We start from the raw sequence: 19,351 nt of genomic DNA on the forward strand, positions 1-19,351 counted from the left end.
AACGTCTCCACGATCAGGGATCTACTACTCCACACGGACTATACTTAACAGTACATACAGAAGTTGTGCCAACCCATTCGGGTCCTGCTTCAATACTATACTCGCCAAACCATTAGGGCCAGGGGTTCTAGGGCTCTTGAGGCTCTTAATGATATCTTCGATGATCTCTATGGAGAATTCTAATGACCAACCGTGTACACAGTATGCTACCCTTATTTCGGTCTCTTCCTTCCCTGCTCTATCTCTCAAGTGGAGTAGCCAGTCCTTTTCCTGGATATGATTAAGTGATTGTCTCATTCTATCCCCCCTAGCATGAGATAAGATCTACCCGATGGTACTACTCTTTTGAATACTTAGGGCACCAATCATACATTACCAGTAGCTGTTACTGACAGAGCCGCACCAACATTTTAACCACTTCCTATATTCAACTTTTATCACCTTGACCTGACGTCTCATGTCATTTTGCAACACCCCTCCTCCTCTAAGTTTTCTTAATTTACCTCTCATAACCCTTTTGGCATCGCGTATTGCTATTGTCAAATTTGTTAGTGTGACTTTCGATTATTACCGGGTTTTCCCGCTGGTCTATTCCGGCTGTGGTCGCTAGATCTTTCACCCAGTCCACTATTTCATTGTCATTCACTATAGCCAACCAACCCATATCTCTCGTTATTACACATTTAAACAATTGGTTGCCCCTAAGTACATGTCTAGCGGACCAACAGACCTGATTATCCGCTTGGTTGGCGTAGGCCTCACTACAGCATTTATTGCCCGGGATTTCTTCTGAAAGTCCAGACTCAATGACAAAATAGCATGATCACTAAAATTATTGAACTCAATTTTTTGTTCACTTGTTTTCCACATACAGGCGTGGTTACCAAAGAAATAATCTAAGGTTGCTCTGCTCTTACTCGAGGTCCAAGTGAACTGCCTGGGCACTTGACCCCTGGTTCTCCCGTTCATCAGGGTAAGTCCAACGTTCTGAGGAACTGAACCCATTGGTTACCCTTTGTATTACCCTCTTTTTGCAGCATTTGGCGAATAATTGACCCATGGCTATACAAGGGACATTCCTGATCATCTGTACACCAGGCATTCAAATCTCCCCCAAGTAGAATTATCGGCTCATCCCCTTGTCTGGTTCCCATGGTCAGTAGTTCACCAAGAGATTCCTGTATATCCTCCAGGCTGCTGGTATCAGGAGGAATATACATATTCACAATCACCAGGTGGAGCTCCTCGTCTGCCTCACTAAATGTTAGCTCAACTCCCAGCATTGTGCTACTGGTAGGGGCCAGTACCCGATGGCAGACACAGAGAGTGTGATTGATACCTATCACAAGCCCCCCATACGGCTTACCCCGGGGGCCCCTTTTGGCCATAACTTGGTATACCTGAAACTGCTCAAAGACTAGAGAGGACTCTAACCAAGTCTCTTGTAACAGAAAGATATCGGTCTTGGCGAGCTGCAAAGCTGACCACACCTTGCTCGCGATATGGCCATGTCCCCTTGTGTTCCAACTTGCAATTACATACCTGAAGGCAATTCCCTATTTACTCTCACACCAAAATGAATACAACCATCTAGGGAAATAGGCCAAGAGATAGCTTGCAAGAATAACACGGTTTAATTGTACAGAATACAAAATATTAGCAAAGGACTCTGCTTCTGGTGAAAGTTCTGATCCCAGTTAGTACAATGAATGGTTTAAAAAGGGAAAACCCATCACAAGTATACAGTAAAAACTGGCATGATTGATTGGTGGCACTATAAACACGGGGCTGCCCCATAGGTGATGCCAGGCTACAATTGGTTCCCTTCTCCGTCGTCTGTCAGTTCCCACGTGGGTCACCTGGGCTCATCTCTCCGCTGAGTCAAGGTCAGGTCGCTCATAAATTACATTGTAAAAACTGTGATTATATGCTAAGCCTACTACTTTGTCACTATGGTATGCATTTGGGAGCCTCAGAGCTGGTGCCAGGGCGAGGGAGGAAGAAATACAGTCACACTGACCCACACATTCTATGCTTTGTTGATACTGCTCCTCTCGCACCCAAGGTTTCCACCCTCGTTTTGATCTATAATTGTACCTCCTTGTACCTTGCATTACAAAGGATGTATTTATGTGACAAGGTGAATCAGTCGCTCATGTGGGTTTACGATTTGGGCTAGGGTCGTTCACTATCTTAGAATGCAGGGCGGTGGGGATAAGGTCAGTCGTGTGGGCCATGGTGCTGGGTAGGCTTGGCGGGGGTTAGAGGCCTGCTGGCAGCTTGGCTGTGATGAATGGGCACTGCGCGGAGCCTGGTGTTGTCTCACGGCCTTGCAGGGCGCATTACTCCCAGTGATACTAAGTAATTTCAACAATGGAGGGACAAGAGGCCGCTTCCGTGAGAACAGGTTATATAAACCTATCCTGTCTTAATGATCTGTGCCTAGTCAAATCCTTTCATGGAGCTGAGAGTTGTACAGCGCAGCCCTGTGAGATTCTGCATCTGTCATGATTGCAAAATGCCGTTTCTTTCTATGTGCAGACAAGGGTTATGCATCTATCATTTGCGCTATATTATATCCACGCAGAGTTTCATAGCACGGTCCTCTCCCCCTTGTACACTAAACGATTTCATATGTGATTCGCCTCACCTGAAATCGCCTAATGGGGTGGGATAGGCTAATTTCCATCCCAACACACCTTCAGGGTCCCATACGTCCCCGATCATCATAGAGGTGGGTTAACACAGCTTTGTTTACTGACTTACTGGTCGAAGCCTGATGGCTCAAAGCTAAAACAGCTTTTACTCAACGGGCGGGAGAGGTCACAACAAATTGTTAGTTAAGAAAAATGTATCAGTGCCCAATTAGGCACTCTGTACCACGCTGCTAATTCGATTTGGAGCGTGTCTCTACTGCCAATGGATGACAGATTTGGAATAGACGAACAGAGACACAAGCGAGCTATGCGGTTCATAAAAGGACAGCCGGCGGTGGGGTAAAGTTCTTCAAGTTTTACCATGGAGCCCAAGGCCGACCATTCATTTCAAGCAGAGGGAGTAAGACGGGGCCATGTTGAGGGTAGTAGTAAGGGGCTCGTCCAAGTTGTGGCAAGGTCAGAAATGCGCTGGTAGCTGTGACACTTTTCCTCTCACATACCACCATGCTCCTTTGGCCATACGCAAGGACCCTTGGCTCGCGAAGAGATGTGGCCCCATTCTCCACTAAGTAATGGTCAGGATCACATGGCTGATAGCCATCACCACTAGGGTCCTCCAAACATCTAGTGCATCATCATCATTCTCAGCAAACATTGCTAAAGAGTCAGGGTTGTGGCCAGCTCGGGAAAATTGCAACGCTGAGTCGGCCTGTAATGCAACAGGACCAAGCGCACTTTCTACCTGTGGCACCCTAGAATCACTAGTCCTGCTCAATATCACGGCCCACGATGGTGCCTCTTGTGCAATTGATGTAGCCTCTGGGAATGAGTCTAATATGATGTCAGGATTCTATTGGTGATGGTTTTCAGCTGCAATTGGTCCTCAGCCATATCATAACAAATATTATGCCGGTCTTCCATTTTAATTAAAATGAAGGCCATTTTCTGTAGGATAGTTTAGGTATCAATCTCCATAGCGTTCTTATGCAGGAAACTCTAGGTAGCCTCCTCAATGCTGCCTGTGTTGTCTAATTCAGTCTTATTAGCCAAGTCCATCAAATTAGGACTGTTAGACAGAGTAGTTATTGTAGGGGTTTCATTCAGCAGCAAATTGATGCCTAATGAATTGCGCTTAAAAGTTCTACACATTTTGAGCCACGAGCCATTGTTATCTATCAAAGAAATAGCATCAATATTTCATTATCGAATCCTTCGCTCAACGCCCTCTTGATATTTGCTGGGCAATTTCAATTTGCTAGCCTAGTCGGTTTTCTCTTCTCATACTCACTTATAGTTTATGTTGCAAGGTACCGCGCAGGCTGAGCGTTCGGCAAAAAGGAGTAAGGCAGCAATATTCTTCTCCTCCTGGCCTTTTCAAAAAAGCCTGTGAGTAACGGTTAACTGGGGCGCCAATATAGATCTAGATAACTGGGCTAACTCATTTGTGACTTTCCTGATATTAGTAATGGGTGCACCATTTTTGAAGAACCCGTCAGACTGCAGATGCGTTTATCAATTTTTATTGTTCCATTCCTCAGTCCCGATCTAGGTTGGTTCACGGGCTTCAACCTGTCCTGGTGACGAACCATAGTGCAGAAGAAAGAAGTGGAGGGGGAGGGAAACGGGCGTAACGGGGACTGGAAGGGAGAGACAGGGGAGGTGAGAGTGGGTTTAAAGGCACTAAGGCTTGCAATACTTCCTTGTTTAGGTTTAGCGTTGGTACTTGCTCGACAGTCAGAGGCAGATTAGACCCTGTGAAGACTCCTCCTTTCTCAAAACACAACACAACAAACTTCCGGCGGTCTGCCACTGTTAGCACTCTCACCTGGTCCCTGAGGACTCTTTTGTAAATTCCACAAGTGAAGTGAGGCCACCCATCTAACCCAGTCCTGCACGGACTGCAGTGACTGCCTCTTTGCCGCCTCTCCATGCTGCTTCATGGTGTAGAAGGGGTTTTGTGAGGGATGACACAGAGACACAGCAAACAGACCAAAATAAAACGTAGTAGTGACTGCAGTGACTGCCACCTCTCCACTCAGGATTTTGAGAGTTGGGAGAATGGGACTTCATGATTTATATAATGTAGAGATTTCATAGGAAATGGCAATTTCGGTACTGGTATTGAGCATAATCGTATGGTATAATGTAGTTACTAATAGCAGATGCTTTGAGTTATCTGTACACTGCTGTATGTTAGTATGGAGCATAATCATATGGTCTACTGTTGTTAGTAGTAGTAGATGTGTTGAGTGATCTGTACACTGTTGTATGCTAGTAAGGAGCATAATCGTAAGATCTAATGTAATGACTGGTAGTAGATATTTTGAGTCATCTGTACACTGCTGCATGGTAGGGATTTGGGTGAAAAGATCGAAGTTGTAATGTTCGAGGGAGAAAAGTCCAAAAGTTATTTTTCCGAAAATAACTTTCGGTCTTCTCTCCCCTGATTATTTCAGACTTTGCCCTTTCTACTTTTACCTTGAATTAGAGCACCCTAACTTATCTATACAGACAAGAATCCTATGTTCTACAAAATTGGACAGGAGAGTGAAATATTTGCCCTAATTACCATATTTGACAGTCTAACATAAGAGGAGGGGGTAAAGACCTCCTCTACACCATCAAATCAACCTCTCACAACTTCAGCATCCCTGCACCCCGGCATGCACACTGCCCCTCTGGCCTGATTTCTCTCCTCTGCTTTAACCCCAGATCTCCTAAAATAATTGCCTCCTTCAAACCTACTTCTTACTCTGACGATATAATTCCAGCCTCCACCATGAAACAATTGACTGGCATTGTGCTCAATGCGCTCCTCAGCATCATCAATGCCTCCCTCGCAGAAGGATAATTCCCGGGCACCCTGAAAAGTAGTCTGATACGGCCTGTTTTGAAGAAATCAACCCTATATCCAGATGACCTGGCCAACTAGCGGCCCATTATCAACCTCCTGTTTTTTGTCAAAATCTTGGAAAAAGTAGTTGCTACACACTTGCTAGCCAGAATCAAACAACTGCACCTTCACTCAGGGTTTTGCCCCAAGTGTAGCATTGAGACAGTAACCATCCAGGTGAAGGATGATGCCCCCCAGATCATAGATAAGGGGGACTCATGTCCCCTCGTCCTCCTTGACCTCTCAGCTGCATTCAACGCCGTCGACCACTGCATCCTTCTCTCCCTCCTTGCTGACAGGATGTTGTTTTCTGGCACTATCCTGAATTGGTTTACCTCCTAACTCGAATTGGTTTAGCTTCTAACTCTAAGGAAGACACCAGGCTGTTGAAAGGGACTTGTTGTGTTCTAACGGAATCCACGTCTCCTGCAGAGTCCCTCAAGGCTCCCTCATCTCACCAATCCTTTTTAACGTATACATGGCGCCTTTGGGCACTCTTCTCAAAGATCCCCAGTACATAGACAATTGTACATCAGAGTAAATAGCGTGCAGGACATCATTCGTCTCAGCGATTACATAGCCACCATCCAGTCTTGGATGTCGACTTCTTACCTCAAACTAAACCCATCCAAGTCTGATTTTGTGCTCATCCGTCCGCCTGGTAAAAAATAACTTGTCCAACAATGGCTCAATGATATGCGCCTAGAAGGATTTGATCCACAACTCTCAGACTCAGTAAAATCCTTACCATTGACAGCAGCCTGTCCTTCCAGAAACATGCAGCCAAGAAAGCACAAATGGCCTGGCTCAGAATCTCTACCCTTCAGAAAATCAAGCCCTTCATTCCGCCGCAGGGTTTATGGACCGTAGTGCAGGCCCTTGTGGTCTCAAACACTGATGGGGGAAATGTGCTCTTGACAGGACTCCCAGCTGCTCACTAGCCTCTCCTAAAAGCAGTCCACCTCGCTGCAGCACATCTTATTACTGGAGCATGGAAATTTGACTGAATTACCCCATCCTACGCAAACTACATTGGCTTCCACTTCAAGTCAGGATACTGTTCAAGACTGCATGTATTATCTTCAAAGCAGCCACGAGTAGCATACCAGTGCACCTAGCAGCTAAGCCCCACATATCTGGAGGTACACGCTTCTCACACAGCAAACCAACCATGCAGGATGAATCACAGTTTGTCTGCAAAGAGAAGACCCACAAACAATCCTTCTCTTGTAATGCACCCACCCTCTGAAACTCGATTCCGGTGTCAGCTCGGCATGCCCCCACAATTCTATAATTTTGCAAATCTCTTAAAACATGGCTGTTTTACCAACACCTGACCCAAGACTAATTCGAATGGATGCACAGACCTCCCATTACTGTGCTACTGTTAAAAGATTGCAGCCCCATTGCTGGTTTACCACACTCTGCACAGCACTGCGCTGTTCTGGAGCTAGATCTGTGCTTTAAACAATAAAAATTAAATAAAACAAAACTCTGAATACACAAGGACTGGGTAATCCTATTCAAAGACATAGATAGCGGAAATATCGCTGAGAGAACTATACCAATGTTGCATCTGTACAGGAAAACATTTGGAGGCCCAGGAATTGGATTCGTTGTCTAGGGAACATGAAAGCTTTCATTCCACATACCTTCGGAGGTGAAGGGTCTCCATCCTAATCATCAACAAACACCCACTATCCCTATCACTGACATCTTGTTCCGCTGAGTGTAGATATCTGGCAGTCCGGGGAACATTATTTCAACAAACAATAAAACTCATTAACATATACAGTCCAACAAAACCATGTTTTTTTCTCTCGCGAAACATGTGCCACCCATGTGACAAAATTAACACATATGGGGTTGATTTTAATTTTTTCATATCAAGCACATTGTATGGACACCTGTAGGCCCCTCACACATGCATGCATTAAACAAGGTCAAGATGTAGAAAGATGTACTTAATGAGGGCCTGTTCCCTCCCAGGCACGCTGCACGGAAGTGGCTTCTCACTTCACCACTAACGCTCAGGAAAACCTGTCCTCTCTTTCCTCTTCCTCTCCCTCTACCTCTTACGGCCCCTCTCTGGCCACCTCCATGAGCATCAGTCTGGCTTCAGAGCAGGCAGAAGCATGGAAACTGCTCTATCCAACACCTGTGAAGACCTGCTCTCTAATCTTGACTCTAGCCTTCTCATCCTCTTGATCTTTCCTCTGCCTTCGATGCGGTCAACCACGCCATCCTGATCAATCGTCTCTGAGACAACCTGGGCATCACAGATCAGGCCCTAGCCTGGTTGACCTCCTTTCTCCTGGACCGACCCTCCGAGGTCCAACTTGCATCCTTTCTCTTCACCACCTCTCTCTCCACATGTGGTGTTCCCCAGGGCTCTAACCTCTCACCCTGGCTTTTAAACGGTTACTTAGTACTTCTGACCCACCTCATCTCTACCTTCTCTTCTAACTTTCAGTGTTATGCATATGATGCTAAGCTCTCCTTCACTGTCCCCTCAGCCTCCTCTCCTCTCTCACTCGTTCCTGACTGTCTATCCGCGATTCATGAATGGTGCGCCTCCAACGATCTCTGCCTTAATGCCATTAAAATTGAGATCCTTCTCATTTGTACCTCTTCTCCCACCTTCCCTCTTTCATTCTGGCCTGCCTCCTTCGGCTCTCTCCCTGTGCCTTCTTGCGAGACATCCACTCTCTCCTTCTCTCCTCACATCATGGACTTCTCTAAAATGTGCCACTACCAATTGCACCTCCTCAGAGATATTCTTCCTTTTCTTACCTTCCCCCAGAAGCTCACCATCTCCAGATCCCTGGTTCTCTCTAGGCTGGACTAATGCAACAGCCTCTTTCTGAATCTCTCTGCCTCTACTCTTTGCCCTCTGCAACTAATCCAGAACAGGACTGCAAGTCTTGACTTGGCCTCAAGCTGAGGGAACATATCTCTCCAGCCCTGCCATCTCTCCACTGGCTTCCTGTGGGTGCAGGGATCAAGTTCAAGACTCTCTGCATTGTCCACAAGGCTATCTGGAGCCGGGAACCCCATTAAATCCAACTCTCTTCCTAAGCACTTTCCTTCCTGAGCCCTTTGCAACTCCACCTCAAACTCTCTGAGGATCAGACGCTTCTTCAGGCAGAGAGTGAGGGTTAGATCACTCTCCTCGGCAGGTGTCTCCTTCTGGAACAGCCTCCATGCCTTTCTCAAACTTGAGCAGGACCACCTAAGGTTCCGGAAGCAACGAAGCCCTTCTTTTTCACTTCTGTTTTCTCTCTCTCTCTCTCTGCTCTGCTGATGTACTTGTCTGCAGCGCTAACTGTTTACCCGGCCACCCTCTAAACCTTAATGGGCACCAGGCTCCAACTAGACCAGTATCCCCTTGCACTGCCTCCAGGCTTACTGCGCACTAAGGGACTGTATATGCAGCCCTACCATCCCCTGCCTCTTGCACTTACTCAGAGTTGGCCACCCCGGTGGCACTAACTTGAGCTTTGTCTATTGCACTTCCCATCTCCTTCCCCCTGGCACTTCTCTTCTCGCTTCCACCTTGCATTTGCACGATCTAAATGACACAAAGCCTAGTTAGATTGTTTGTTTTATCCTCCCTTTGTCTCCCCTTCTTTGCCTTGCTGCACCTAGAAACACTTGAGGCTATGCATGATGAGATTTGTGGCTTACACCATGCACATCTTGCACTTGATACCTGACTGTAAAATTCTCCCCAGGACCACGGTAGTGTAATATAAAGATATAGTCCACACTTGCTTTAGATTGCTTCTTAATAAGTTTACTTCCAGTTCTTAAGTTTCAAGTTACATGACTAAGACATCAGGTATAAGACAGATCACCGGCACCCATCACCCAGGGAGGGAGGGACCAACTGAACTCCTACAGAACACTCAACACAGCATTCTCACACTGATACATCAACGTTCCACTTGACACTTGCATGACATCACTGAGCACATGACCCGCTACAGCAGACTCAGACAAGCACATCATAACAGGTAGGTCTCGCCACTGTTCCGCTGAAAGTTAAGATCTAATCAGACAGCAAATAGTCTTGCCCTGGCGGCGTAATCTGGCAACACCTTTGTACACTGACATACTTCACAGCCTTCTAGCAAGCCGTCTAGGCTGGGAACATTGCGGGTGGGTTCATTTCCTTAGATGTTGGGATGCATTCAAGACATTTTATTGGTCAATGCCTCTCCCTGTGGTCCCATAAAATAAATTCTTGGTACATGAAGGGACCATTGCTTTCTGAAATGAAGACACCTCTGGGAGCACAAATACTCTCTTGAGGTCACACTTTGCTTCAGACCTTATCTCAAAAGATAAGCTGCACACAGATAGAACGAAGCGTGCACAATCCATTCTCAATGATGGAGAAAGACTTCATAGATTGATGGCATTTTCCTTAAAGTGTGAACAATGAGCTAGACTTTTAGAATCGATACGAAATTAGGATGACGTACGAGTCGTGAAAGAGCAAGATATAAATTACTGTTTCATGGAAAACTACCCTGATATTCATGCTGCATTTCCACCAAATGGCCCAAAACTCTTACCTTCCTTTCTACATGATATTGACATCCCCCAGATTACTAATGAAGACATACAGTCGCTTATTAAACCTATGTCCTAATCTGACAATCGTCATATGAATCTCGTCCCTTGCTAAGGGAAGGCGAAGGATGTCAGACACTTGTCAGCTTCTATGTATGAAGCCAACATTGTGGTCTTCCATAAAACTGAGAGGCAGCCCAGATGCTGCAGTTCTAATAGGTCAATATCACTCAGTATGGTTGCAAAAACTTTGGCTACGTGCTTGGCTTTGCATCTGGAACTACTCTTACCCTAAATGGGCCTCCATGATCATAGAGGGCTTTTGGTGTGCAGACACTCGGCTCATAAAGTGAGAATTTTGCTGAACATGCCAACTAGACCGGCTGACCAGAAGACGCAATAATATGCCTCAATGCCCAGAAGGCCTTCGACAATGTGAGATAGGATTACATTTTTGCTGTCGTGGCAAATTAATCTAGACAGATATTTCTTTTTTTATGATTAAGTTGCTCTCCCAGCATCCTAAAGCATTAACAGTTATATATGGCTCTGTTCTGGCCCCCATATCTCTTCATACGGTGTATCTACTCTTGTGTGCATTGGCTTTAGAACCCATGACAAGTGAGATATTCAATGAAAAACAACTTACAGGGATCCTAATAGGGAGACACAGGAAGGACATCTCTCTGCATGAGGAGAGAATTCTTCTTTATATCAGTCAATACTCTACACATTACAGGGACCCTAATAGGGAGACATGGTCAACACATCTCTCTGTATGCAGACAGAATTCTTCTTTATATCAGTCAATACTCTAGGACTTACAGGGATTTTAATAGGGAAACACGGGCAAAACATCTCTCTGTATGCAGACAAAATTCTTCTTTATATCAGTCAATACTCTAGGATTTACAGGGATTCTAATAGGGAGACACGGGCAGAACATCTCTCTGTATGAGGACGGAATTCTTCTTTATATCAGTCAATACTCTAGGACTTACAGGGATCCTAATAGGGAGACACGGGCAGAACATCTCTCTGTATGCAGACAGAATTCTTCTTTATATCAGTCAATACTCTAGGACTTACAGGGATTTTAATAGGGAAACACGGGCAAAACATCTCTCTGTATGCAGACAAAATTCTTCTTTATATCAGTCAATACTCTAGGACTTACAGGGATTCAAATAGGGAGACACGGGCAGAACATCTCTCTGTATGAGGACGGAATTCTTCTTTATATCAGTCAATACTCTAGGACTTACAGGGATCCTAATAGGGAGACACGGGCAGAACATCTCTCTGTATGCAGACAGAATTCTTCTTTATATCAGTCAATACTCTAGGACTTACAGGGATTTTAATGGGGAAACACGGGCAAAACATCTCTCTGTATGCAGACAAATTTCTTCTTTATATCAGTCAATACTCTAGGACTTACAGGGATCCTAATAGGGAGACACGGGCAGAACATCTCTCTGTATGCAGACGGAATTCTTCTTTATATCAGTCAATACTCTAGGACTTACAGGGATCCTAATAGGGAGACACGGGCAGAACATCTCTCTGCATGAGGAGAGAATTCTTCTTTATATCAGTCAATACTCTAGGACTTACAGGGATCCTAATAGGGAGACACGGGCAAAACATCTCTCTGTATGCAGACAGAATTCTTCTTTATATCAGTCAATACTCTAGGACTTACAGGGATTTTAATGGGGAAACACGGGCAAAACATCTCTCTGTATGCAGACAAATTTCTTCTTTATATCAGTCAATACTCTAGGACTTACAGGGATCCTAATAGGGAGACACGGGCAGAACATCTCTCTGTATGCAGACGGAATTCTTCTTTATATCAGTCAATACTCTAGGACTTACAGGGATCCTAATAGGGAGACACGGGCAGAACATCTCTCTGCATGAGGAGAGAATTCTTCTTTATATCAGTCAATACTCTGGGACTTACAGGGATCCTAATAGGGAGACACGGGCAGAACATCTCTCTGTATGCAGACGGAATTCTTCTTTATATCAGTCAATCCTCTAGAACTTTGCCAACCATTATTGATCTCTTTTAGGAATTTTGGACTGGTAGCGGGAAGTCCTGCCAGTTCGCATAGACGTCCAGTGGGATCGGGTGGGATCGGGTGGGCTGGGTGGAGGACAGCACCCAATAACCTACAGTGTTATACTTAGGCATTTATATTGGTGCTAATTTATAAACAAACATCTTTAATGAATTATTCCAAAGTTGTCTGTAATATTAAGGCCAATTTAAAGAACTGGAATATAATGTCACTTTCGCTAAATGGATGCATAAATGAGCTCAAATACTTGACACAGCCGATCCCCACATCCCTGTGCATGAAAATGATTTCAGAATTAGAGGGACATGTCAGGAGACTTATTTGGAGACATTAGAATGTATGACTCAACATGAAAGTTTTACAGGCTGGTATAAATGATGGGGGACTGGCACTGCCACCTGGAAATCGTACTTCTGATATGATATGTTATTCATAACGCGCTTAATACCCAGAGGTTTCTAAGCGTGGAACCGGGCATCGAACCTGTGTTGCTACGTGTCTTCTTGCTTCCCAGGCAAGCACGTTACCCCGGAGCTATCCTCCCGAGACGTTGCTCCTGAGCTATCCCTCTGAGCAGTGCCACTTCATTGGGCCAATAGAGGGCTAAACACAGTTGGAAGGAGATGGACCACTCTATGTTTTACCCTTTCCAACCACATTTTATTCTTGCCTTTCCCCATAGAGACTGGCCCAGCTGGAGTGATTGCATCCCGTTACAGGGATTAGACTTAAAAGCTGTAATGTGGTGCTTAAGAAATTGCCTATTCATAAAATGCCCATTCCTCCTTGGTTAACTGTTTAGGTAGCAGTGGTACTAGTGGACAAAACATTTAGAACAGTTTTCCAGAGTGAGAGTGGCATAAAAAAACTTGCTCAGCTCTTTATACAGATTTGCTGGTATTCCGCTGGTAATTCGAGTGTGCTACCGGGAAACAGCCCCTACTATTTCCACCGCCTGATATCCCTAGAATTACTGGAATATTACAGGCCAAAAAAAGGGCAGTACATACCCACAAGACTTGATTGCTGGAATTCCGGCATTTGTTTGCGGGTAAGGGTCTGATTTACCTCCAGCCCTCTGCTGGAGATAAATCAGAACCCCGACAGGCAAACTTGTGGTTTGCCAGTCTGAGAAAATTGCTAGTGCCGAAATTACTGGCAATTTATCACCATTTCTTGCAGACCAGCAAAACTGTAATGACCCTATATATCCCTAACACTGTTAGTGAGGCTACAGACCGCTGCTTGAATTTGGCTTACGTTGACTGGCTTACTCGCATGGCTCTTCTACTGAATGTTGAGCAACTGATAACAGATGACACGCATGAAAGATCCTTATAGACATGTTAAATGATGTGGTGCCAGAACAACCACATCTATGGAGATTGCTACATTTTCCTACCCTGCTTACTCCACAGAATATGCGAAGGAACGCTGTGTCTGCAGATTCATGGTGTGAGGATGTGGGTATTTCTGTTTCCTGTAACCTAAAAAACACATAAATGCAACGCACCGATTAGACCCCTTCTAAAATGTTCTCGATGGCATTAGCCCAGACTCCTGATTATTGAAGGGGTTGCAGTCATGGAGACTCCGTGCAACGTATGTTTTGGTCATGCACTTTGTTGAAAGATGTGTGCAGTTCAGTACTCTCTGTAATACACACATGCAGGGGTGTTCACCCGAGTTCCTCTCCGCCTCCTTTACATATGGTAAAAATGTTGATAGTTGGAGCGTGCATGGTTGAAGGGACACCATTGGATATAGACACTTTATTGCACTCCTTGGCTTTAACTTTACTTTATCTTTACTATAGTTCTATTGTTACATTGTTACATGTTATTCCTCTGATGCTTTGTGTTTGCATTGATCTGGGATGATCCCTAATGCGTGTGCTCCGGGATCAGATTGCCATTGAATGTACATATTTCCACATCCCTGGAACCGGATTAGGACACTGGAAGAAACCATTAGTGGCTCCGATTGCAGTCATGATTAGGTCATACTTGTGACTCTCTCTGTATCAGAGACAGCCCTGATTCATAGAATTATTTGCATGTAAAACGGGGATTTGCATGCCATTCTGCCTGCAAATCCCTCTTTAACGAATGGGGATTTGCAGGTAGGATGGCACGCAAATCCCCGTTTTACATGCAAATAATTGAATGAATCAGAAGGTTTTCAATTTAAAATACAAAGAAGACCAGCAATTGGACGATGGTTTAAAATAATGATATGGTCCAATGTGGGCTTCTTTAGCAGTGGAGTAAGGAATGACTTCTTTAGTTCCAGTCATACACAGCCCCGAGTCAGTGAGGCATTAACCAACGTCTGTATGGGGTTGCTAAGAGCTTGCGCATGTTGTTTGACCAGATAGGCCGGAATAGGGTCATAGGGATAATTAGGTGGTTTAAGATTGATGATAAGTTTCTCTATATTTTCTTCAGTCACCGCTTCATCCCTCACCCGGTCAATAGTGACCGGTCACTGTATTAGAATCCATATTAGATCTAATCTTGTCAATTCTACTGAAAAAAGCGCGTTAAAATCATTTGCCATTTTTCCGAATTCGGTAACTAATATTTAGATAAGTAGTATTAGAAAAATTACTAATTGTCCTAAAAAGGGGTTTTGGCTGTTATCTGCCAGATGTGTCTGCTTCTGAAGACAGGAAGATTTAGCCAGTATAATCTCACTCTTATAAGCTTTTAATGCAAGCTTACCTTTAACAAGATCAGGTTCAGCTCTGTTCCTAAATCATTTTTTTTCAGTTCTCCGGGCTCAGAACCTTAAAATATGTAAGGTTTTCACTAAACCATTGGTTATTAATTACATGATGATCTATTTGTACATTTACATCTATTCTTAGACTGCTCTGTTCATTGTAAAGTATTGAATGTCAATGGAAAGAGAAAGAAAGAGGAACAGCTTTTAACAATAGGGATTATTTTATTTTTTTTAAGTTCTTTTTTGTGTGGTTGCGCTGGTTTTCTTTTTTTCACTCTGAAATATGTATTTTTACTTTTATGTGCTCATGTTATTTATGTAATTGTTTTCGTATGTTTTTGTATGCTTCTTTTATTAAATGGAAGGGGTAAAGGTTTGTTGATAACCAAAAGCACTAATAAAAAAATAGCAAATGTGATTCTGTTATTAAGCATTATTATTATTATTGAAATAATAATAATGATAATAATAATAATGAATAATTAATAATATATAATAACATTTGTTTTATTATTGTGGGGGTTTGGGCCCAGTACGGTATAGAGGAATATTACCTGAATGAACTGCAGAAACTCCTTAATTTTAAGTAAAAAGTTATAGAAAGTATACATGCAAATGAAAAGGAGACATTTGAATAACACATATTAATTAATTTCCAACCGTTACACGAGCTGTGGCTTCTTATTATCCATTTTGTAATACATAGAGGTGAGCGGGCAAAGGTTGTGCTTCTAGAGCTCTCAGAAGAATATGGAAACAGTACAATAGGCACTTATATGCAGCCTGGAACTGCTGAATGTAACAGTGAACCTGTGATCTCCCTACAGGGCTCCAGAGGAAGCTGGGTGTAAAGAGGCGAGCAGTGATCCTGGGAGTAATGACCGCGATCAATATCTTCATCAACATCGTGCTCTTCCGAGTGGGTAAGCAACGCTCTCAGGCCACTTGCCACCTATATAACATCCTCTCATGTAGCTCCCTTCTTAAGCCACTTTACATCCCCTCATGACTCGTCTCTGAGTCCTTCCAAAACACTCTTTCCGTTAGACATCCTATGGTCCCTGCCAAGTACTATACCGACCTTTAAGGCTTGTCTTCCAGTCCAGCATCTTCAGCTAATGCTGCAGGTCTGGGATCAACAATACACAAGTGTCATAGTGCCACATTTACTAGCAGATCTAACCCTGCAGCAGTGCAGGTATCCATCTTATATTAGTGTACTAGAGTCCCACAGGCCATCATGTGTAACTCCTACTGTGGTGATGTGTGGACTAGAGTCTGAAGGCCCATCAAGTCCAAATCATGAAGATGTGCAGGGATCACCACTACGAGTGTCCCAGAGACTAATATTGCAGGGTACATCACTATTCAGTGCACAGGAGCTCTAAAGACCTTGACGCCTACCTCCAAATGCACAGCAAGGATCACCACTATAAGAGAGTACCATACCATCACAGTCACACTTCCTCTGCAGTACAGTATTCACCAGTACACTAGTGTACCAGAGCAACATGCCCCATGATCAGACAATGTTGGAACTAGACTCCTTGGCGTCAATGCCCATTCTATAGTCAACAACCATCGGAAATCTATTAAATGTATTGTGAGGACTAAAAAGATATAGTATTCCTCATGGAGGCTTGGCTCACAGAGGACTGAACAACTGTTGTACATGAATCCATTACCACGGGCTGTCAGATTAAACTCACCAACAGAACGACCAAGAGAAGAGGTGAAATTTGCCGATGAATACGCTATGGACGTTCAAGGCTCATGATCTCACAACAGCTCGGACTGCAAATCACTTTGCTTCACACCACCTTAATGCAACACATTGCTTACAGAGAACCTAGCAGATGTGGTTGATAACCGTTCAGTAGGCCGTCAATGCCTTACCATATGAAGAGACTTCCATCTGTGGCTGGAAAAGGTAGAAACACAACTACAATATTATTCTCTGTAAACATGGCTTCTTAAATCTCTATCATTTAGCTAAAGGACCCATTCACGTTGCTTGACATATTCTCCATGGCATCGTTTGCTGATAGAGTTTTGCAACTGTATCTTCACAGGTCATGTACCCTGTTGAGACCACCTCTCCAATCTTTTCTCCTCGACATATTAGCACCTTCGCTAGTACATAGATTAAAGCCTCTTAAACATTAATCATGCTTTGAAAAGAAATCAAGCTGGATATGCTTCTTGGAAAACTGCAAGACCCCAAACCTCAGCTCATGAGCTGCAACCAGACAGGAACTGCAGACAATGGCCCTCATTCCGAGTTTGGAGGCAACCATGGAGCTATTAGCTCCATGGCTGCCTCCAAACCCGCTCCGACTCCTCCATGGTGAATGGAGGTATTGCCGCCCCATTCCAAGGTTGGAAGGGGCGGTAATTCCCCATTCACCTTTTGCCCTTCCCCATTCCCATTTCTGCCCCATAGGGCTCAATGGGAATGGGGAAGGAGGTAATTACGGCACCGTAAATTACTGTACCGTAATTACCTCCAAAGTCCCTTTGCGGGTCCTGTACTTAACTCCTGCTAAAAGCAGGAGTAAAGGAAGGACCCGCAAAGGGAACTCGGAATTTGGCGGTAAGGGTTTTACGGCACCGGTCTCGTTACCGGTGCCCGTTAACCCTTACCGCCCACCGCAGAATGTCCCCCATTGTACTTAATGCCATTAAAACCTGCATATCCGACACCACAAACAATATGGCCACAAAGAAAGCTTTAATATTTACACAAAAATATATTAATTTCATGAATCTTTTTTAATGTGATTTATACTAGGCACCAGTCTCTAAGCTCCGGACCAGGATTTTAACCAGTGCTGCTCTGGGTTGTTTTGCTTCCAAGACAAACACATTATCCCTGAACTATACTCCTGGCTCAAAATTAGCAACAAGCTTCCATATGGTTCACTCTGAAATACAACCTCATTAATAGAGAAAATAAAAGGGTCGAGCAATCTGGTGAGACAATCACCTTCTCACTGTCAAAATGACATCACCAATAGCTCCAGAATTACAGGGCAAAACCATCAAAGAAAAAACGCTCATTAATCAAATCAAATAGAGCAGTTGCATCATAGCCAGTTTTAAAACTGATCCCCATATAGAAAAACCCTGCAGCATGTAACACAGCAATGAACCCACCCCAAACCTCAATGGCCCCACTGCAGCACACGTCCACAACATAATTCAACAAGTTCAGGACCAGCTAGGTAAGAAAGGACCACCTCTCCGATTTCCAGAAATTGAAACAGCACCAAGCACACCACTTACGTCAGCAATGAAAGTGTTTCATTCCTCTTAAATCAAGGACTTCCTAACCACAATCAATGCTAGCAGTATAGCAGGCATGACAGAAGACCAGATATTACTTACCAAAATGAAGATACTCAGACTAGCACTCTCCTTTCAAGCCCCTCTCAACTCTTCCATTGAGCAAGGATCCATTCCTCACACTTACAAAAGTGTCTACTTCTGTCAGGAATATCAGGGTTGGTTGAACTATCCCCTCCTTCCTCCTCACCTGAATCGTCTGTGGACCTTTCCTGTAGTTCTGGCCTTCTTCCAGGACGTCTTCGGGTCTGTGCTTTATCAGTCTTCCTTGCTTCCTTCTTTTGACGTAAGTAGGGGCGAGCTCCCTGGGATGCCACACTGTCGGGTAACTAGGGAACACGAACAGCGGGGACTCCCGGGAGCCGGCACCTGAGCAGGGAAAAAGCCCAAAAGGGCAGAAAAAACCCTGCAGCAATTGTTCTGATGAAAGAGTCAGTGGCAATGAGAAGTCCAGGCGAACGATCCTTCAGCGTAGAACAGTACAATAGAAGGGATCGGAGAACAGCTGTGGTAAGTGCACCTGCAGTAGCCAGAATGGCTCACAACTAGCTCCAGGTAGTATGGAACAACTAGCGCCCAGGCTATATGGGTGTAGAAGCATGGGCGAGGGAAGACAAGCTGAAGGGCAGAGAGGAGAGGGAACGGAGAGAGAGGGAGAGAGAGACCAGTACGAGCTGTACCGGAGCGAACAGCCAAAGGGAAACCAAAGGAGGACGGGACACGGGAAGAATCACAGGAGGGAACACACGTAGGAGGGATACACCAAGCGTTACCTTCGAGTCGGGAGAACACAGTGAAGGTGCAACGCGAGGAACGCCACAGTGAGCCGGCTGTAAGAAACGCCGGCGGCCATCTTGGAAAAACACTAGAGCGGTGCTCTCAGACGGCCGTCAGACGTGGTGGAACAGTTAATGGCGTCTCCATAGAGAAAAGAAACGCCGCCCGACTGAAGTCATGACAGTATGTCCCCTTCTACATGGGGGGCCCCCAGGCTTGCCCGGATGCAGTCTGTGAAACTTTCTAATGAGTCGAGGGGCGTGAATGTGTCTCACGGGCTCCCA

General features: G+C 44.6%; 1 protein-coding gene across 1 annotated transcript in view; it reads left to right on the top strand.

Moving 5' to 3' along the window:
- The window catches only part of LOC138515663 (butyrophilin subfamily 2 member A2-like), a 149,935-nt gene that overhangs the window by 10,041 nt on the left and 120,543 nt on the right, over positions 1-19,351 (top strand). The window contains exon 2 of the mRNA XM_069630346.1: positions 15,773-15,868. Coding sequence (XP_069486447.1) covers positions 15,773-15,868 — 96 coding nt within the window. The remainder of the gene's footprint in view (positions 1-15,772; positions 15,869-19,351) is intronic.

The sequence above is a fragment of the Ambystoma mexicanum genome, chromosome 6q (genome assembly GCF_040938575.1).
Source record: "Ambystoma mexicanum isolate Mex_15411 chromosome 6q, UKY_AmexF1_1, whole genome shotgun sequence".
Lineage (NCBI taxonomy): Eukaryota > Metazoa > Chordata > Amphibia > Caudata > Ambystomatidae > Ambystoma > Ambystoma mexicanum.